At 42.5% G+C, this 21,557-nt stretch overlaps 1 protein-coding gene across 4 annotated transcripts; it reads left to right on the top strand.

Annotated features, from left to right (window-relative positions):
* The first annotated feature begins 1,654 nt into the window (after positions 1-1,654).
* RNF6 (ring finger protein 6) lies at positions 1,655-11,409 on the top strand. Of its 4 annotated transcripts, none has more exons than XM_030308088.2 (5): positions 1,655-1,963; positions 2,637-2,719; positions 4,310-4,520; positions 5,584-5,679; positions 8,553-11,409. In XM_030308088.2, the coding sequence occupies exons 3-5, from the start codon at positions 4,328-4,330 to the stop codon at positions 10,313-10,315; spliced, it is 2,052 nt and encodes a 683-aa protein (XP_030163948.1). In that variant the 5' UTR covers positions 1,655-1,963; positions 2,637-2,719; positions 4,310-4,327; the 3' UTR covers positions 10,316-11,409. The 4 variants fall into 4 exon arrangements, with proteins under 4 accessions (XP_030163948.1, XP_030163970.1, XP_030163964.1 ...); XM_030308110.1 differs by lacking the exon at positions 1,655-1,963 and adding an exon at positions 2,102-2,169; XM_030308104.1 differs by lacking the exon at positions 1,655-1,963 and adding an exon at positions 2,103-2,180.
* The last annotated feature ends 10,148 nt before the right edge of the window (positions 11,410-21,557 follow it).

The following is a 21,557-nucleotide window of genomic DNA, read 5'->3' as shown; positions in this document are numbered from 1 at the left end:
AAATCATCGTATTTGCTCAGTGGCTTTTTCACTGACAAGGAGGGCAAGGACCTTGTTTGTCTTATTCCCTGCTGTTATCACTAGCACCTAATACACGATGGCACCCAGTATTTGTTAAGTAAATGAATACAAGCTAAGGTAGAGTTATACAGAGGGAGCTACGGGAGCCCCCAAAGGGACATCTGTCTAGTTTTATGTGTGAATACTGGGCTGGATGCTGGAGTGAGGGTGTTACTTCAGAGGTCTCAGAAAAAGTACCTTGAGGATGAGATATGATCTGGGTCTTGGGAAAGGAAATTAGGTAAAAGTGGGTTTGGGTGTTGCTTAGGAGTTCCCAGATGATTGTTGAGGAACTTCAAGTAGTTCTGGGATGCCAAGAAGAGATCAGTCTATAGAGGTATGCAGCAGACATATCCCAAGGGGCCTGGTAGACGTCGCTGTTTATGTATTTCCATTTTAGTATCTGTAACAATATGATTTTTTTTTTTTGACTTGGCCCATTTACCCCTACTAAAGCAATAACTCACCCATGCTTAAGACTATACATCTTCTTCACAGGCACTAAGCCTAATGGTAGGGATAGGCTAGCTCCTCAAAAGTTAAGGCAAGGGGCACCTGGGTGGGTCAGTATGTTAAGCATCTGACCCTTGATTTTGGCTCAGGTCATGATCTCACCGTTCTCAAGATCGAGTCTGAGGCAGGATCTGCGCTGACAGCGCAGAGCCTGCTTGGGATTCTCTCTCTCCCTCTCTGCCCCTCCCTTGTGCACGCGTGCGCTCTCTCAAAATAAATAAGCTTTCGGGTTGCCTGGGTGCCTCAGTCGGTTAAGCCTCCGACTTCAGCTCAGGTCACCATCTCGCAGTCCGTGAGTTCGAGGCCCGCATCGGGCTCTGGGCTCCCGGCCCAGAGCCTGGAGCCTGCTTCCGATTCTGTGTCTCCCTCTCTCTCTGCCCCTCCCCGTTCATGCTCTGTCTCTCTCTGTCTCAAAAATAAACATTAAAAAAAATATTTTTTAAATAAATAAACTTTCGAAAAAGGCAGGAATGAATGAACTAGTTAATGAACAAACGAATGAAGAATAATAGCAGTGTGAGCACTGTGCAATGGTTAAGCCTTCTGGATGGTAGGGAGGTCAGGAAAGGAGCCTACACCAGGCTGGGCAGAGTCCCAGTCAAGGGCTTAATTAACGGTGAAGTGAGTTTGGGTAAGTGTCACATCTCAGCATTAAAGCTAGAGACATGAATGCAGGGAGTTTCCAAGTGCATTCCTGGCAGGAAAGTGAAGAAACACAGATAAAAGCACTTTAGAATGATCGGGGTTGGTAGTTTCCAGGTGCCAGTGAGCAATAAAGAGAAGAGCCTGGCTGATTAGTTACGTGCTACCGGGGCAGTGAAGGGACAAGAACAGACTGCTGGGTTGCAATCTGTAGCCAGGCTCCGTAAACGAGCCACAACAAGGCGCAGAGTAGGTGCTACTACTTCCCAAGGGTGGAAATCAGGATGTGTCCCTGGGACTATATAAGGCTGCAGGAGCGCTGAGCGGCCCAGTACTTGGACTCTAGAAGGAGGCCCTGGGACAACCAGTCCCGGCCGCGAGCCCTGACCGGGCGGAACGCGCGGAACGCTAGCATCCTAGATCCCGCCGGACACAATTTTCAGTCGCACCAGCGAGCGTCCAGCCGGCGGGGCAGCGTCTGCGCTTGTCCGAGGAGGGACCTGGCAGCGGGGAAAGAAGGGCCAGGGTCTGTGTCCCTCCTCTAGAGCCTCCCCGTCATCTGGACGACCCCAGGCTGCTGCACGGGCTTCCGACTTCTCCCTTCAGTAGACGATTAGAGGGCGCAGCGGCCTCCGGAGACAAGCCCCTCTCGCCCACGCCCGTCGGTCACAACCTTCCAGGACCCGAGAGGAGCGCCGCCCGCCGCGAACTTTCCTCAGGGCAGGAGGACTACCCAGTTTCTGGCGAGGTGAGCTCGGGGAAAGGCTCCGGGTCGGCCACTACTTCCGGGAGACGCTCAGGAAAGCAAGCCCTCCTTGGCCCCCGTCTCTCCTCCGATTGGTTAACTGCTCTCTCAATGCCCTCCCCTAACTGGTGATTGGCTCAGATGCACCGTCTGTCACCTGCCTCCCTGTGGGAATCCAGGTCGCTAAGGGAAGCGTTCCTTGAGGCTCGGTAGGGAAGAGGTTGGTTGGGCCCCTGAGCCCAGTTTGTTTACTGTACTGCGAACCGTACCCCGGCGCGAGCTTGCGTCGCAACGGCCAGGAAAGGAACCAGTAGCGGGACGGAGGGCGGGGGTGGCAAGAAAGTGAAGGCTCAGAAGTAAACTGAAGACACCTGACCCTGGTAACATCTGAATGGGAGCAGGGTGGGAAGGAAGGCCTTTGAGAGGGGAGTTGTGATCCCAGGAGCTGTGGCCGTGTAGGAGGGAAGGCCTAGTTTCTGTTGCGGGAGAGAAAAGGGCCTAGCGGGGGGTTTTAATGACCTAATTGTTTGGGGGATGTGATTTTCTAGGCGAGCGTCTAACAGGATCCACTGAAGGTTTTGCTTTGACTTTGCAGCAGAGCTTTGACTTTGTTAGCCATTCCCGTCCTTCAAAGAGACCATTTATTGAATGATTCAATTCTCTCTTATTGCTCCAGATGGGCAGCGCTCCAAAAAAGCACAAACAATGGAAGGATGGACACCACTGCGTGTATTGAAAGCATGTTGAAAGGAAAATAAGGTATTCACTTTGTTTAGTTGTGGTTAATCGTACAAGAAAATTACCTGCGAGCAGAAGCTCTTAAAGTTTTGAGTGATTATCAGGGTAGCTTGGTTTTTATGATGGGTTTCAAATTTTTTAAATGTTTAGTACAAAAATTTTATTACTGCGCTCCCTAGCCCACGTGCTCTTTGCTAATGATGGCCTTGTCGTGATTATTCTGAAAATGGAAACAAACCTTGAGTTTTTAGTAACGTTAATTTGCTTTAGATTGGGTAGTGTCATTCGATCTTTCCTTTAAAAAAGGACATAATAGTCACTGTAATAAAATCCCCAAATTTGGAACTTAATGTTAGAATGTACATGAAACTGGATACTTACACATAGTTCAGACTTGTAGACTAATTTACTTTGTATTTAAAGTAGTTTGCTTATTAAACACTGAGTCAGAGGCGCAGCCGTTGCTTCTCTGGTCACCTAGTTATTTGATCCTCCAGCCTCCATTATGTCATGTGCTGTAATCACGCACACCCTTTATTGACATCTAGAAATTGTCAAGGAATAGTTTATTTCCTTCCACAGCACGCCCAAATTAGCTTTTAAAGGTAGACCTGGGCCCTCCCTTGGAAAATTCTGATCTGGGATTCGAGATGAGATCTAGGGCATCTTTATTTTTAAGAATTTCCTCAAATGAGTTTGCTGTGCCTTCCCAGGTGAGAGCCGTTGACTTGCTAAATAGATGCGTTTAAGAAATTCTAAGATATTTGTGAAACAAGTAATTTTCCTCACTGGTTTCTTTTCTGTGCAAAAGTAAGCCTCTAAGGAATGACACTTGAGTATAATAAAAAAAAAAAAAAAAAATAGGGTTTGCCTAGGCAAGGTCAGGAAGTTTCACGGGCACTCAGAAACCTCTGGGACTAACCAGGCCTGAGGATGAGGTTTGCTGTGGGGAGACACAGGGTGCTCTGATAGACATTCACAGTCCTCAGAGCAAGCGTGTGGCGTTTCCTGTTAGGTTTAAGAGACCAGCTGCCAAGTCTGTTCAGTAGATACAGTAGGCCAAATTATTTTTTACCTAACAAAGTGCAACGGAGGGTAATAGTACATATGTGAGTTTTATTTGGGGGAGAATACCTTTGCTGGAAATAAATGTAAACGATAGCCTCCCGATAGCTCTGTGCTTACTAAGTAAAAAACAATTTAAAATCATGCATAAAGTGCATAATTCAGCTTATGTTTTGTATGCTAACATGAAGTACTCAGATATTGGAACTATCAGTGAGGGTTTTAGATCAACTTTATCAGAGAGTGAAGGAGGCAGAAAAATGAGAGAAGCACTTTGGTATTCAGCTATGAGAAATGCGTGGTAAAACCAAATCCAATCTGCTTTAAGTAGCGGCTTTAAGCAAAGAAGTAGGTCCAGTTGTGTTCTGTCTCCTGGAAGCTGCTTTTCGTTTCATGTGTGAGTTCTTCACTGCAAGATTTGGCATATGAAATATATGAGTAGAGGACGAAATTTAAACTGAAAGTAAAGAGATTGTAAGTCAAAAACACGAAGCTCTGTGTAGTCCATGACTAACAGCCTGGATCTTGTACGTCTTGTTTGAACAGAAAGCCAGGAATCTCAGTATGAATCCGTCTAGATCGAGATCGGACGATGGTAGTGAAGAAGCCTCATCTCAAGACCATAATCATCGTGAAAGTGAGAGAAGATGGCAGCAAGAGCGTCTCCACAGAGAAGAAGCCTATTACCAGTTTATTAATGAACTCAATGATGAAGATTACAGGCTAATGAGAGACCACAATCTTTTAGGCACCCCTGGTAAGATATGGGTAAAAGAGGAGACACCTTTTTTTATTATAGTAAGGAGGAGTTTCAAAATAAGGAGGGTTTTCCCCCCCTTCTTCCCTCTCCCAAAATATAAGGCACTATTTTTGTGAATTTAAGAACCTTGTAATATGACAAAACAGAAAATCACTGGCTTACTTCTCTTTTTGATAAGTATGAATCTTAGACATGGAGCTCACAAATGTACATCATAGTGTCAATTTTTTACACATATGGCCCTGTTTCTCTTTTAACTAATAGTTGTAAATTAGATATTTTTAAAAACCCAGTTCTGGGGCGCCTGGGTGGCACCGTTGGTTGAGTGTCCAACTTTGGCTCAGGTAACAATCTCGTGGTCTGTGAGTTCGAGCCCCGTGTCGGGCTCTGTGCTGACAACTCAGAGCCTGGAGCCTGCTTTGGATTCTGTGTCTACTCTCTGCCCCTCCCCCGCTTGGTCTCTGTCTCTGTCTCAAAAATAAATGAACATTAAAAAAAAAAAAAAACTAACTTGAGGTGTTATAATTTATTTATTTACTTAGCTGAATTAATAATGCTTCAAAAGTCTAGTGTGTTCCATGAGTTTTTTACAAATTTATTTCAGAAATGAACTAATTGAAACTTGTATGTTTGTACAGGATATATTTGTATATTGCATATTTGCGCACTGTATATTGATGACTGATATAATGACCTGTTGAGGTAACATTCAAGCAGATAAAGATTCAGAGTTTTTCCTAGAAATACTTCCTTTTAAATTTCTTTTAACTCTAATAAAAATCTATGAATTAGGGTTTCTAGATTCCTAAGTGTATCAACTGAGAGGATTTTTAAGAGTATTCAAATTAAACCCTATTTTTATTTTAATAAAACACAACCAAAATGGTGTATACTTGCATCAATTAAATATTTTTAACTGTCTATCAGTGTAACAGACCATGAAAATAATAGAATGTCTTCTGCAGATCTCTAAAGATTATTAGTCTTACCCTTCACGAGTTCTCATAAAACAATCATTTAAGGCATTTAGTTTCACTGAGCAATTTCTTATTGTTTTTAGGAGAAATAACATCAGAAGAACTACAGCAGCGATTAGATGGAGTCAAGGAACAAAGAGCATCTCAGCCTGACTTGAGAAGTGGGACAGATACCAGAGGTACTGTGGACTCCTTTCCATTGGGAACAGGTTTAGTTAGAGCAGTGGCAGACATGAACTTGATCTTGGACAGCACTTTTGTTTTTAATGTTTTCCAGTTTTAATGTGGTACTCATTCAGATAGTATTTACCCATCATGTGCAAAGCAGCCTAGTTAGGCAGTACAGGACAGGGGTTGAATACAAAGACCTTTTACACACACAGATTGCCCTTGGGGAGCTCATGTATGTGAAATAGTGTACAATGAAGTTAATTACCAGCATAATTCTTTTTAATCTTAGAATGCACACACTACTTCTTTTAAAGTAATGTAACTAAACTTAGCTTCTAAAATTTTCTACAGAGCAATACAGAAAGATTGAGAAAACATGTCTTTATTGTTAGTTTTATTATTTTTGTGTTTGTCGCGTTACTGAACAAACACTAAGTCCTAAAAAGCTCTTATAAAAAAATAAAGTGAAAAAAATTTCAAACTAAACAGAAGTGCATAGAATTAAAAGTAAAGCCAACTCAATGCACCTCTTACCAGTTCTACTTCCTTCCCCAGAGGTATTCATTATTGGTAGTTTCACTTTTTTTTTTTTTTTTTTAAGTCATTTCGCATATTAAGATTATTGTATTAGAGCAAAGACGATTAAAAACTCAAAAATGCAACGGCTCAGTGAGATACAAGTTTCTTTTCCTGTTAACGGTCCAGGGCAGATAGGCAAGCTTTACTCCATGAATCTTCTTGGGACCCAGCCAGCAGGGTAGTTCTATCACTGTACCGTCCAGTACAGGAGCTACTAGTCCCATGTGACCATTTAAGCTTAAGTAAAATTAAATAACATTTAAAATTCAGCCTTTCACTCCCGTTAGCCACATTGAAGTGCTCGGTAGTCACGTATGGTTAGTGACTTCTGTATTGGGCAGGACAGACGTAGACATTTCCACTGCTGCATATTTTCATATTTGCATATTAAAAGTTTCACTGGACGCTGCTGCTCCAGGATATTGTGTACATGATCCAGCTAAGTCACAACCACACCTGGGTTCTAGCTGGCAGGTCTGGGTTCCAGAAAGAGGTCCAGGCACCAGTCCGAAAGTGAGATCTATCACTTTCACTCCTATTCCACTCATGAGAACGTAGTCACATGGCTGCACCCAACGGCCAGGCTGTTCACGTGACCATTACAGTGCATTTGTAAAAGGAGTAGGGCAGGACGGTTTTCATTAGATTATTGGTGAACTCTTTTACGCGCACCATCATCATACGTTCTAGTAACTGAAGATGGAAGTTGCCTTTAGCCTGTTTTTTATCTGCCTTTTACTCCTGTCTCTTTCCAAATTAAAATGGAAATTGGGTTTCCTTTTTTTTTTCTGTATATGTAGATATGGAAGTTATACCATATTGCTATAGCTGGTAATGCTGGTCCTTTTACTATGTTTTAATGGAAAATGTACTTACCGCATGTAAAATAGCTTGTATCTTTTAGATACGGCTAAAGGTGGTTTATTTTATTGACACCAGCAGTTGATTAATAGCTTTAACTTTAATATTTAAAAATGGTTTTTACAAGAAATTTTTATAAGAGATTGAAACGAAAGCAAAGCCATCTCATTTAACGGCCATTTTTGTGTAGAATAAACTTAAAGGTTAAAGTCTGTATAGTTCATGTGCATTAGAATGATTTTCATTGACTTTTTCCCTTTATATAATCCACTGGTTAAAAATGGAAAACTTAAGCTTCCCGTAGTAGCAGTGTTATGGAAGTTTATCAGGGGCACATTTTTTCTAAATTGATTCATTCAACATTAATTGAGAGAGTCTGATTTGTACCGGATACTGTTGTAGAGGTGGGGATTTAACAGTAAATAAGACAAGATAAAACTCTTCATCTTCCTGGAGCTTACATTCTAAATGAACAGAAAATATTCATAATGGCTAACATTTATTGAATGCTTCCTGTATGCCAGGTATTGTACTAATCATCTTATATCCAGTATTTTATTCTCGTGATAATCCTATGACATTTATACTTTTATTATCTCCAAGTTACAAATAAGGGTACAGTCACAGAGAACTTAGGTAGCGTGCCTAAAGTTTCCCAGCTTCACATAAAGACATCATGTAGTGCTAATATGTATTCAGAAAGGCACGTTTCTTAAAGTGTACATATTTGGCAGTTCCTGAGAAATAGGATAAAATTCCTGAGGTCATGAAAACACCTCTAGCTGTAAAATGTTGACTTCCCTTTACCAGAAGAATCCCACTCACAGTGAATTATATATAAGTTTTGCCACTATATTTTACTGATTTTACCATATGGCTAAAGCAATTTAAATGTACTGTTTCAGTATTGGCTGTATTTCTCATCTGCTTTAGTTTTTTAAAATATTTATTTATCTTTGGGAGAGATTGAGTATGCAGGCGGGTGGAAGGGCCAAGAAAGAGGGAGACAGAGAATCCCAAGCAGGCTCCGTGCTGTCAGCACAGAGCCTGACACAGGGCTTGAACTCACGAATGGTGAGATCATGACCTAAGCTGAAATCAAGAGTCAAGCACTTAACTGACTGAGCCATCCAGGCAGGCCTCCTCATTTGCCTTAATATTTTGCCAGTAATAGGCATGGAGAAAGTAAGAATGAGGATTTCTTCAGAGCTTTGCATAAACAGTATTTATAGTTTTATAATACATCAGAATGGATTATAATATGCATATAGTATATACTTTTCTTTTAGAAATTCAACTTTTTGCCATTTTCATTCACTAAAATGCATAGATGTTCTTAAATATTACTGAATTTAATAAAAAATTTATCTTGTAAGCTTTAATAAAAGTCTAAAGATAGATTTTAGGAATTGATCTTAAGTTGATTTGCTTTGCTTTCCAGACTCAGAAGTCCCTAGAGAAAGTTCAAACGAAGATTCTCTGCTAGAATGGTTGAACACGTTTCGACGCACGGGAAACGCAACCCGAAGTGGACAAAATGGGAACCAAACTTGGAGAGCTGTGAGTCGAACAAACCCAAACAGTGGAGAGTTTCGGTTTAGTCTGGAAATCCATATAAATCATGAGAGTAGAGAAATTGAAATTCATGGCGAAGATCAGACAGGCATTCCACTTTCAGATTTTGGCAGGGATCGTACTACAAACAGGCAACAGAGGTCAGCCAGTCCTGTGGCTAGGCGAACGCGAAGCCAAACCTCCATGAATCACAGTGGTAGTAGCTCCAACATCCCAAGGACTAGGCTCGGTTCAAGGGGGCAGAATTCAGCAGAAGGATCTTTCTCAACATTGGGAAGATTAAGAAATGGCATTGGGGGAGCAGTTGGCGTTCCTAGAACGAGAGCTCCGCGTGCTGATTTCGGTAGTCATGCAAACCAGTTGGGTGGTAGTGAACTCAGGCAGAGGGAGGGGCAACGGTTTGGAGCAGCACATGTTTGGGAAAATGGGGCTAGAACTAATGTTACAGTGAGGAATACAAACCAAAGATTAGAGCCAATAAGATTACGGTCTGCTTTCAGTAGTCGAAGCCGCTCACCAATTCAGAGACAAAGTGGCACTGTTTATCGTAACTCACAGAGAGAAAGTAGACCTTTACAGCAAAACGTCAGAAGGTCTGTTAGGAGGAGAGGTATAACGCGTGTCTTTTTAGAGCAGGATAGGGAACGTAGAGGTACTGCCTATGCTCCATTCTCTAACTCAAGACTTGTGTCAAGAATAACAGTAGAGGAAGGAGAAGAATCTAGCAGATCTTCAACTGCTACACGACGACATCCAACAATCACACTGGACCTCCAAGTGAGAAGGATTCGTCCTGGAGAAAACAGAGATCGGGATAGTATTGCAAGTCGAACTCGATCTAGGGTAGGGCTAGCGGAAAATACAGTCACTATCGAAAGCAATAGTGGGGGCTTTCGCCGAACTATTTCTCGTTTAGAGCGGTCAGGTGTTCAGACCTATGTTAGTACTATCACAGTTCCTCTTCGGAGGATTTCTGAGAATGAGCTTGTGGAACCGTCATCAGTGGCTCTTCGGTCCATTTTAAGGCAGATCATGACTGGATTTGGAGAATTGAGTTCTTTAATGGAGGCCGAATCTGAGTCAGAGGTTCCGAGACATGGTCAGCATTTACCAGAGAGGCACTCAGATCTGAGCACCGTAGGTGCAGTTAATGACATCAGCCAGCACAGTGAAGGTTCCTCTCAAAACAGGCGGGCCCGAGAAGACAGCTCTGAAATGCGTGGTGGAAACGAGACTCCCCAGCCTCCCGCCCGAAACAGTGATAGCAGAGGTGGCCGGCAGTCGCGAAATTCAAATAACTTAGTTGAAACTGGAACACTACCTATCCTTCGCCTTGCTCATTTCTTTTTACTAAATGAAGGTGATGACGAGGATCACATACGTGGTTTAACCAAAGAGCAGATTGACAATCTTTCCACCCGGAACTATGAGCATAGCAGTATCGATAGTGACCTAGGCAAAATCTGTAGTGTTTGCATCAGTGACTATGTGACTGGAAACAAGCTCAGGCAATTACCTTGCATGCACGAATTTCACATTCATTGTATTGACCGCTGGCTCTCAGAGAATTGCACTTGCCCCATCTGTCGGCAGCCTGTTCTAGGGTCCAGCATAGCAAACAATGGGTGAAGCGTTGGGTCTGTTCAAATAGTACATTTTAGTAGAGCCGAGTATTTAAGCACCCTTTTGTTGAATTCTTTGTGATGAGCTAACCAGGATGAAAAAGAACAGATTATTATAGTTTGCACTATTTTTTGTGTGCTTTTTTAACTTGTTAAAAAGAAAATTTATATAAAACTTAAAATGGCAAATGTTAAATTATCGACAAGTACAGAATAGTCAATATTGCTAGAACCAAATAATCTTTAAAATGTTCTTATTTTGGTAATTTCGTCATGCTAAGCACTTTTGTATCTGCACAATTCAGTAGGTTAACAATCAATCTTCCTTTTCTTAATAGCACAGCAGACTTTATGTGGACTTTCAACTTCCATAGGCTTAGTGCCATGTCCAGACAATGGTGTCTAAATAAGCCTTTCGTTAACTTTTTATTGTAAGGACAATATCTTTTCATGAGAGAGTGTTTGGCTGAATGTTTGCTCTATATATTTAAGTTACTTGAAATGTTAAATTTAATATGCAGCATACCATATATGTATATATAGATATATAATTTTAAGGGTAAAATATTCCGTCTAAGAACTACCAGTTTGGTTCTTATTTAAGCTTTTGGGCTATTACTGCATATGGCACAATGTGTAACATTGACAGGATCATCTCTGGGAGGAAGTAGATATTTAAAAATAGAGATAATTTACTGAAGCGTCTCTGACAATCTTACTAGACAGCAAGCAATATGTAATACTGAACAAGTATTTCTTTACTCAGAAATGGAACATGGACATTTTAGTACATATAGATTATTTAACTTGAGTTCGGCCTTTTTGTGACTTGTTTGAATGTGCAAACAATTCTTTGGATTATATTAAGTAAGGTATACAAATATGCATGGTTTCTCAAATTTACTTTTAAAATCTAAAAAAAAAAAAAATGTCTATGAAGAATCAAATGCATAGATAATGTGTTAAGTTTACTTGGAGGCCAAAAACTCCAAATAATACAAAACAAAAAACCCTTAAGAGAATGTGGAATTTATATGAACACGAAGTATGCATTGAAGATCTATTTCTACCAATAAATATTAAAACAAAGCTGTATGTGAACTTCTTTTCTCTTGGTCCCCTGTGATTTGTTTTTCAAAAAAAGAAAAATTTCACACCTACAAGGTGTCAGACAGTGTTACAGGTGCTGAGGATTCAGCTGAGGACAGAGTCCCTATCTTCACAGGAAGAGAACATTTAATGAGTTACTGAATTAAATGAATATATGACACAGTTTTCCTGTGGTGATACTGCTTGGGGAAAACCACAAGAACAAATTCCTCAGGACCAGATTCGGGAAGATTTACGTGTATCTCAAGATTGTTTTTCCTTCTGATTAAGTAACTATATTCATCAGGTAAGATGCATACACAGGAGTTTTCAGGGAGTGCATTTAACACCTGGAGGGAAAGCTTTTAGTAAGAGTCATGACTTTGTTTGGAGTAAATGGTTTATGTAGGTCAATCATGGGGCTGGGAGGTTTGAATGCTTTAAATGCCAGACTAAGGAATTTTACTTCACCTTACAAACTTTTGGTGTCTCTTGGTGAATTTAGTGGCGAATGGTAAGATCATTTTTCATGTTTCAGGAAAATTGGTGTGGTGTAGTGTTCATAACACAGTGGAGTAGAGAGAGGGGGGAAGCAAAAAAACCTTAATAAAGGAACCACCGTGGTCATTTTTGTCATCCGTTATCATCCTCCTCAGTTACTAGCTAACCTAGCGCGATGGCAGTGAAACTGGAAAGAGAGAGAAGAGAATAAAAATGTTGGGGAAAAAAGGACATTATTTGGTTTCTTGTTCAGTATGAAGTGGGAGAGTGATATATTCACAGATGGAAAATCACCCGAATAGAAGAGAGAGAGGTGTTACAAGCTATGCCAATGTAGACATTTATCTTAAATATGCACCTCTCCCTCGTTTCAGTGATACCGTTTGTTCCCAGTATGACCAGAGACTAAATCCAGCATTTTTCGCTCATGTGGAATATTCTTCAGGAAGTTCTACCTTCCCTGGCTTGATCAGTTAGGAAAATCAAGAGGAGAACAAAGAAAGGGGGAAATGAAAAAAAGTAGGGATAAAGGAAAAAATACAAGCACGTTGATTCTTTGACTTAGTCCTTTGCAAGACATCGTAGGACCAGCATTGAAGGGACCCCAAATCGGCATTTGAAATAGAACTACATTGTACAGTTTATGGAAAATTCCCACTAAGCAGCAGGCTTCATATATTTTGTAAATTGGTATCCTGGTCGGGAACAAAGGAGTGTTTTCTGTAATATTTTCATTCATTTCCCAGTAAACAAAGCTGATGACAAATACAAAGGCTCTTTATCTATTTATAGCCTCTATTTAGCAATGATTGCATGCCTTATGGTTCCAATATAGAAAGGAACAAATAGTTTGAAACGCTTCATTTGAATATTGTGCTCCATGTTGTGTCCTTAGAGCTTATTCTTTATAGTGTGGCTGCCTTGCAAACTTGTATTTCAAAACTGTCAGCCTCCCACCTGCTTTCCCTCTTGTATCCCAGGTGTGTATAGTTTCGAGTAGCATTGTCCTGTACTTGCCTACCTTTTATTTGCTCTGTGGTTATTTTCCTTTCAGTTTTTAACGTGAATTTATAATTTAAGCTCCCAAGATCTTGAAGTATTATTGCCACTTCACATAGTGAGTAGCAGAGTTCAGAGTCACACACAGGACCGTTTGCCTCCAAAGCTTGTGCTTTTCCCCCTCAACTGCATTCTGGAAAAGCAGAAATGCTTGGTCTGCAAACAACGGGAGGACTGCTCCTGAAAGTTATAAAGCGGGATCTGTATTGTGAGGATGGGTCCAGAAAAGAGATGGGACCTGAAGACCCTGTGTGAAGGATCGTAGTGAATAAGTGGAGTCTGAGGCATTTTCACAAACACTATTCCTGGACAAGAACTTCCAGTGAATTTCTATCTTCCTGCACCCCTCCATCTGAATAACGTCTGGCCAGAGGAGGGAGACGTTGTGTGGAAACAGTACTCCACATACGTGGGCAGTTCTTTTTCCCTTTGCAGTGGCAGCAAGCTCCTCTGGGGTCTCTTCCTCAATCCTGTGGGACGTTGGAGGTCAGAGAGCTGGGGTACCTGTTAATACAGAAGATGATGGCCCAGCAAGCCATCTGTCACCGAAAACGCCAAATGTTCCATGTTCCACAGGACATGACTGTAAGTGTCAGTGGTGACTGTTTTCCTCAATGTCTACGGGCAGGTTGTGAGTTCTTTTCAGTGACTATGGAGGTATTAGGTCCTGAACATATCTGCCCTGAGAATAATTAGGGATCTTCAATTACTTTCAGCAAGTTTTTTTAAATTTATTTTGAGCATTAAATCTCTGAAGAGTCTGAGTTGGCCTCTATACTTTTCTTTTCCTTAACCGCCCCCCTTTTTTTAGCGTAATCCCATATCTTCTCCAAAGTAAAGCTTTCACGTGTATTTTTCCTCTATTGTATTAATGTTTTGTTTGAAAAGTGTAACCTCTTGGTTGCCTAGTATATATGTACACTTTCTTCTCACACATTTAACCTCAAAAATGCCCCTATTTATAACCAGAATCCAACTGTCTTCTGTGCAGTTGCAAAACATTTTCACATTCTCCCCGATGGGAAATGATACAAATTAATTTACAGCTTCTGTACTGTGAGGTGACACAATTTAGCCACTCTTATGAGTTCAGATTCATAATAGTGAACTGGATGGTGTCCACTCTTTCATTAGATTGGATTTTTTTTTTAATTTTTTTTTTTTTTAACATTTATTTATTTTTGAGACAGAGACAGAGCATGAACGGGGGAGGGTCAGAGAGAGAGGGAGACACAGAATCTGAAACAGGCTCCAGGCTCTGAGCGGTCAGCACAGAGCCCGACGCGGGGCTCGAACTCACAAGCTGTGAGATCATGACCTGAGCCGAAGTCAGACGCTTAACCGACTGAGCCACCCAGGCGCCCCTCGATTAGATTGGATTTGATTCATTGTGACTTCTTACCATCCAGCTTATGGGATAAATGGTAAATGTGGCTCCTATCTACCTGATAGAGTGAAGCGGAATAAAGATCAAACAAAAAAGGGGGAAAGAAGCGTCACTGATTACACTGATTACTAGTATAGAATGTGCACACATCTTGCTGAGCAAGCTTAGAAGGATGAATGATAGAAATAATGAGACTTGTAAGCATCTCTTTGTTGACTCTCTTATCTGGATGTAGAATTAAGTTGTCTGGTCAGCCAATTTGGCTGGCCTAATCCTGAATTAGGGCCACTTTCAGAAAGATATCCAGCGAGAATTTCCGTACTGGTGGTGGGGGTGAGTGGCAGGGGCTCGAAGGTTTGAGAGGATGCTACTGAACAGTTTTGATCTTAGCACTTTGATGTGAATCCTTGGTTCAGGAACTGCCATGATGTTGAACGGGTCTCTGTACAATAGGTTAGGGGCTTTTTGGACAAGTGCCTTAAAACTTTAATTAGCTCCTTAACAGTTTCATTTGGGGTCTCGTCTCAAACACCACAAGTCTTGTATTGTTCTTGATTTACTAGAGGGAATAGCCATGACCCTTACAACACCTTTAGGGCTTTTCTTTTTCTTTCTTTCTTTTTTTCTTTCTTTCTTTTATTTTCTTTCTTTCTTTCTTCCTTTCCTTTCCTTTCCTTTCCTGTTCTTTCCTTCCTTTTCTCTTTTTTCTTTTCCTTTTCTTTCTTACCTTCCTTTTTTTCTCTTTCTTCCTTTTCTTTTCTCTTTTTTCTTTTCTTTCTTTCCTTCCTTTTCTTTCTCTTTTTTCTTTTCTTTCTTTCAGTATTTTGTTAAAAGGACACTTCTATTGCTTAGCTAAATAGATTTTACTTCTGGTGTGGTTTGGGGGCTTTCTTTAATCTTCCTTTGAGTGTTGCCATTGTCCCTTTGCTGCATTTCAGACAGTGTGTTTTACAATAGGAAAGAGGCTTCTTCATTTTCGTCCGAAGGGTGACGCAGAGTGACCATTCCACTCTGATCAGTTGGGGTCAGGTCACGTGGCCAGTCCAGCACAAGCACGTAGATTGGGAGCGGTTTAATTATATTTTCAGTCCCATCATTGAAGCACCTAATGTTCCTGATAACTCTCTGTTGGAAGATCCCAAGACCACCTCCAGGTCAGTGGTTGGCTAGGACTCATGGGACTGAGTGTATAGTTGTGCTCACAGCTAAGATTTATTATAAGGAAAGGAGACAAAGGGCAAAGGGACATGGGGCGAAGTCTGGATGAAACCAGTCAAGCTTCCAAGAGTCCTATCCCAGTGCAGTCCTACAAGACACACATTCCTCCAGCACCAAATGGGACATGGAAGAAGTGTTGTTAAGGAAGCTCATTACAGACTCAGTGCCGGAGATTTTTATTGGGGGCCGGTCATGTAGGCACCTCTGCCTGGCATGTACCAAAATCCCAGACTCCCAGAAGGAAAGCAAGTGTTCAGCATGAACCACATTATTTGCGGTTTAGGCACGTTGAGACACTTCTTTCAGTAGGGGGATGGTGGAAACACTCCCCAAATCAAGGGCCTAGACGCCAGCTAAGGGTCCGTCTTTCACGAAGGCCTTTCTGAGGATAGCCTAAGGCCTACTATGTGAATTCCACACACACACCTCTATCTCTAGCTCAGAACATTCTCCTGAATTCTAGGACCACGTTTTTTTTTAAGTTTGTTTATTTTTGAGAGAGACAGAGACAGTGTGAGCAGGGGAGGGGCAGAGGAGAGGGGGAGAGAGAGAATCCTAAGCAGGCTCTGCACGGTCGGCACAGAGCCTGATGCGGGGCTCGAACTCTCGAACTCACAAACATCATGACCTGAGCCGAAACCAAGAGCCGGGCCCTTAAACTGACTGAGCCACCCAGGCGCCCCGCTAGGATCATATTTGTGGCTGCTTTGGTTAATGTCTACCAGGCTGCCTCTTTGGAACCTCAGAGCCAACACGTCTAGAACTGAAGTAGTAATCCTTTTCCGTCAAACTGTTCCTCACCCTCTTTTCTGAGCTCAGTCAGTGCCATTCCCTGGCCTGGGTTCTTGAGTTTGGCCAAGAAAGAACTCAGAGCCAAACTCTTAAGCAGCTGTTTAATAGCAGCTACAGCAAGGGGCGCCTGGGTGGCTCAGTGGGTTAAGCGTTCGACTTTGGCTCGGGTCATGATCTCGCGGCTCGTGGATTCAAGCCCTCTGCTGACAGCCTGGAGCCTGCTTCCGATTCTGTGTCTCCCTCCCCCCCTCAACTCTGTTTCTCAAAAATAAACATGAACAAATTTTTTTAAAAATAGCAGCTAAAGCAAAAGTACACTCTCGAGATGGGAGAGCAGGCAGGTCCAGAGGTGGCTACGCATCAGGGTTTGCGGTCGTCTTTTTATGTTTGAATAGGTTATGGGTCATAGCCGGTGTGGCCTCTGAGGTCTCCTAAGGGACTCCTCCTACCAACAGGAGTGGGGGTTTTGGGCCCTGTATGGTGCTTGTCAGAACTGTCGTGGCAGCCATCCCCCCACAAGGGGGTAGGGGTCAGAACTGCAGTGTAAATGTATCGTAAGGAAGCCGTAGGTCACTGAAGGGTAGTGATCCTAGGGAAGAGGGCATTCCCCCCTCCCCCCGGGGGTTTGCCAGCTCTTTGAAACTTGGTTTCCTCCTCTCTAAACAGAAACCACATGCCTGTTCCCTGCTCACACCTAGCTACCTGACTGCCTACTCTATCACCTCTAACCATTCACCGGTTCATTTAAGGCAGAAAAGTCTGATCCCTTTTCCCTGTGTGGAGGTCAGGTGGGACTGGCTTGGCTAGGATGGGCCCGAGGGGTCAGAATGGGCAGCAGGCGTACCTTGTAGTCATAGCTGTGGACGCAAAGAATCAGAGGTCAAGTACAAAATTGTGACCAATGCACCGATACCCCTTAGAGATGGAGAACTGGGTTTCAACAGGGTGTCAGAACAGGAGGGACTGGAGATAAATCAAAAGGCCAAGAGAAATTAGTTTAATCAGATGAACAGGAGAGTGATCAGGAAAAATGCCTGTTTCCCATAGCCAAGTTGGTTGCTTGGTTTTCTTTGGTGTGTGACTGATGGGTAGGTAGTCAGGCACTAATTAAAGGGCTGAGAAGGGAATAAATAAGAACCCAGACTTCTGCATCTTTACTTCTGTCCGATTGACCAACCCGTGTTCTTGGAATCCTCATCATTTTCGTTCCCATTTCTCGGGTCCTTGCCTGCATCTCTTAACGTGGTCTCCTAGCCTTACAATCACTCAGGTGCAATCTTTGTACGAGACACGTCTAGACATGACACTCCTCAGCTGTTCTCCATTACTTCCTGCCTGTTCTTGGTACAACATATAAGATTCTTCATATTTTATCCTCTGCCTACCTTTACCAACCTCATTTTCTACCTTGCAGGGGCCCTTAACCTTGCCCTTCACACTTTAGGGTTTTGTCCATGCTATTCTTCCTCCCTGTGATGGCCTTTCCCTGCTTGCCTTTCTGATTAATTCCTGTGTATCCTTTAACTCTGACCTCAAATGTCACCTCTGCAAACCCTCACCTGTCATCTCCAGGGCTGATGTCTCTGTTAAGCACAGCAGGCACAATGTCTACAACCCAGGATAATTTTAAAGGCCCACAAAAATGTTTTAATTTCTGGGATGTCTGGGTGGCTCAGGTGGTTAAGCGTCCAACTTCGGCTCGGGTCATGATCTCACGGTCCGTGATTTCTAGCCCCGTGTCGGTCTCTGTGCTGATAGCTCAGATCCTGGAGCCTGCTTTGGATTCCGTGTCTCCCTGTCTCTCTCTGCACCTCCACTGCTTGCATTCTGTCTCTCTCTTTCTCTCTCTTTTTTTAATTTTTTTTTAATGTTTATTTATTTTTGACAGAGAGACAGAGCACGAGTGGGGGAGGGGCAGAGAGAGAGGGAGACACAGAATGTGAAACAGGCTCCAGGCTCTGAGCTCTCAGCACAGAGCCCGATGCAGGGCTTGAACTCATGAACAGCGAGATCATGATCTGAACTGAAGTCGATGCTCAACCGACTGAGCCACCCAGGCGCCCCATCTCTCTCTCTTAAAAAATAAACATTAAAAAAATTTGTTTTAATGTTTTAATTTCTTTTAAAATCTACAAGAGAAAAAAGCAAGTAATCCAAACTGTATTATATTTCTCTTTAATAACAGTAGAACATAATTTTAATACTTCTTATGGACAAAGGGGCCCAGCAACACAAAGCTGCTAAGAGCCCGTGAAAGTAATGATATGGCCCTGCTCACTCCCCATTATGCACTTCACTTACACTACATCTTCCGTAAAGGACTGTGAGCTCCTTGAACTTGTCCACAGCACCTGGTGTGATGCCTGGTACCTAGTAGGTCACTAAGTATATATTTAATAAGGAAATGAATATAAGTGTCATATATAGGTAGGCCTGGCTTACAAATACCTTATACATTAAAAGCTTGTTTGTGAGATTTTTTTTTTATGTTTATTTATTTTGGGAGAAAGAGAGAAGGTGAGAGGGAATCCCAAGCAGGCTCTGCACTGTCAGCACAGAGCCCAAAGTGGGGTTCGATTTCATGAACTGTGAGATCATTATCTGAGCCAAAATCAAGAATTGGACGCTTAACAGACTGAGCCACCCAGGTGACCCAGATTTTTTTTTTTTTTAAACTTGGAACCCATTTACCATAGATACAATGGCTACCGTATTTTTGTGGTTTGAGGCAAGAGGGGAAATGCCCCCAGGGCAGCCCCCACAAAATCTACACTACCCAGAATGTTTCTGAAATATGATTTGAGTACAGCCAAAAGCAGAAAAATCTAATAATATTCCTGCAAGTTAACAAAGAATGAAATCGAAAAAATATTTTAAAAAATTTATCGCGAATGGTGGTATGGTAGTGCTTGAGACTCTATAAAGCGTGCCATTCTCTTTTCTTTTGTACTTCTTCTTTTTAATGTAAGCTCTACCCCCAATGTGGGGCTTGAACCCAGGACCCTGAGGTCACTACCTCTGGAGCCAACCAGGGGCCCCAAGGATGCCTTTCTCAAATTTCAAGTTGCCCTTTCCTCAATGGCCTGTCGCAGCTGCTCTGTTTACTTACCACAGTGGCCCAACTGGGTCGAGTTTCTGCATCAGGCCACCCTGTTTGATAAATGATGGCTTTGGTTGTGTGCGCCCTGCCTCTGTATCTCTCACTGCTTCCATTTTCTCTCTCCCCAACCACCAGGAGGGGGCAAAGGGCCCTCCAGCCAGAGAGCGGGCAGACAGGCTGGTCATTTTGACTGTGCTAGAGCCACGCAGCCAACTGGGAGAGGAACCTAGTGGTTGCCAGAGCCTTAGAGAAGAGGGTGGCCCTTTTACAGCTTAATTCTGAATGTGTCTCACCATTAACTGTACTCAGATTGTTGGGGTTTTTTTCTTGCAAAGAAAAAGGTTTCAGGTTTAATCTTGAAGAGTGTTTATTCCGTCTGATAGTAGAATTGTTTGTATCTTGGGAGCTGATAATAGCAAACCCCTTCTTATTCAGTGTAACATTATCATGAAGCTCTTTAAATAGTTTGTCGAGGTGAGAACAGAGGTTTAAGTTTCTTGACTCTCAATATACAGAGAGGGAGAATTATCACATCCACCTAAGGGAAGTGTACTCTATCCCTATGAAAAGGCATTTTCTGAAATAGTCCAGTCCTCATGAGAAACAAAGAAAAACCATAACCCCTTAACAGGGGGTGAGAATTACAACTTCAATGAGTTTGTAATGTTGACCTGCCACATACACAGAATTTTGTGTGTGTGTGTGATCTGGATGGCTTAAACAATTTATTCAAGGTCACACACCACAGTTGGTTAGAAGGAAGACATTGTAGCCTTGTAACTTTTTTAAATGTCTTACTTTATTAATTACAAAGAATTATTCAAAGCTTGACCACATATTCACTGCTGAAGTATGTCTAACTATTGGTCTTGTAAGGCTGATGCCTCAGTATAGGGAAAGGCCTCTTTTAACCTGTGCAGGGCAAATAAATGCTGCACCAGGGACTATTGGACTCTTTAGGACTCTGGGGAAGTTTGAGCTGAGTCGTGCTGCTCGAGGGATTCGGGACAGCTCCGGGGCTGGTTTGTGAGGGCCCAAGCCTGAGATCTGCAGCCATCTGTTTCTAATGAGTATTGGTCGCTGTTCACTTTTGCAATCATTTTAATAGCATCTGTTAGAGCAGTGCAGGTTTCAGATCACAGATGGTGACAGGTGCAATGAAGATGTCATTTCAGGCGTTTCTCATTATCATTCAGATAATACCTTAAGGTCATAATTCTTACTTTCATAATACAGTGAATTTTTTTAAAAATAAAATAAGCTGAGAACATTCAGCCTGTTATATTTACACCCCAAATACAGACTCTTAGAATCTCAGGCCTAGGAGAAGATTGGACCGTCTTCTAAGCACATCCTCTTTGGGTCCCAAGAGCCTGTACTTTTTCTTAGTCACTAATTGCGATGCCTGCTTTTAAAGACAAAGTTATCATTTCCCTTTCACTACACACTCAGTATTGTATCCGTTTGGGTCTCTGAGAAGTGAACACCAACGCAGGATTATATACAAGGGATCTGCTGGGGAAACACCTGTTAAGATTAAAGGGGAGAGAGCAGGAGTAGGCGAGGAGAACCTCCAGGCTAGGCTCTAGGTAAGATCCCTAAGGAAGGAAGGGAGAAGAAGGAGGCTTGGGTGGGAGACGCTTCAGACCACTGGGTGGTTCTGAGACTCTCAAATGGAGAGTCAGGGCTGACAGAGTGGTCCCCCATTGGGCAAGGATGGCCCAGCTCTTCTACGTCCTCAGGCTCGGTCATCGGCTAGGGGCGGCCCGGGGGCAGCCTGCACCTGAGTGCCAGAGCAGACCCAAAAGTGTGACACCTGGGGGCTGTCAGTCACTTGCACGGCCCACACCAGGTTGTCTTGAATGCTGCGTCTTCGAGACTGCCACAGATGTTTAGCGTTCGTCGCTTCTGGAAACAATCACCATTTGATTCTGGTTTACTCTGACTCCTCTGCTCTCCCAAACCACCCAGACTGGTTTGCCACCAGACAGGTTAACATTGCCATGGATCATATCTTAGGTTTCTCTTCTCCAAGTTAAGTCATCTTATTCCTTTCACTGCTATCCTTTGAATCCTCATAAGGTTTGGCGAGCCCCTTTGCCA

This window comes from Lynx canadensis, chromosome A1 (assembly GCF_007474595.2).
Source record: "Lynx canadensis isolate LIC74 chromosome A1, mLynCan4.pri.v2, whole genome shotgun sequence".
NCBI lineage: Eukaryota > Metazoa > Chordata > Mammalia > Carnivora > Felidae > Lynx > Lynx canadensis.
Note: the sequence above shows the minus strand (reverse complement) of the source record. Positions and strands in the feature narration are given on the sequence as shown.

Excerpts from the sequence above, each read along its gene's own strand:
- RNF6 (XM_030308088.2), top strand. The coding sequence starts at position 4,328 with ATGAATCCGTCTAGATCGAGATCGGACGATGGTAGTGAAGAAGCCTCA. Across the intron at positions 4,521-5,583 it reads CAATCTTTTAGGCACCCCTG|GAGAAATAACATCAGAAGAA; the intron begins GTAAGATATGGG and ends TATTGTTTTTAG. Across the intron at positions 5,680-8,552 it reads AAGTGGGACAGATACCAGAG|ACTCAGAAGTCCCTAGAGAA; the intron begins GTACTGTGGACT and ends TTTGCTTTCCAG.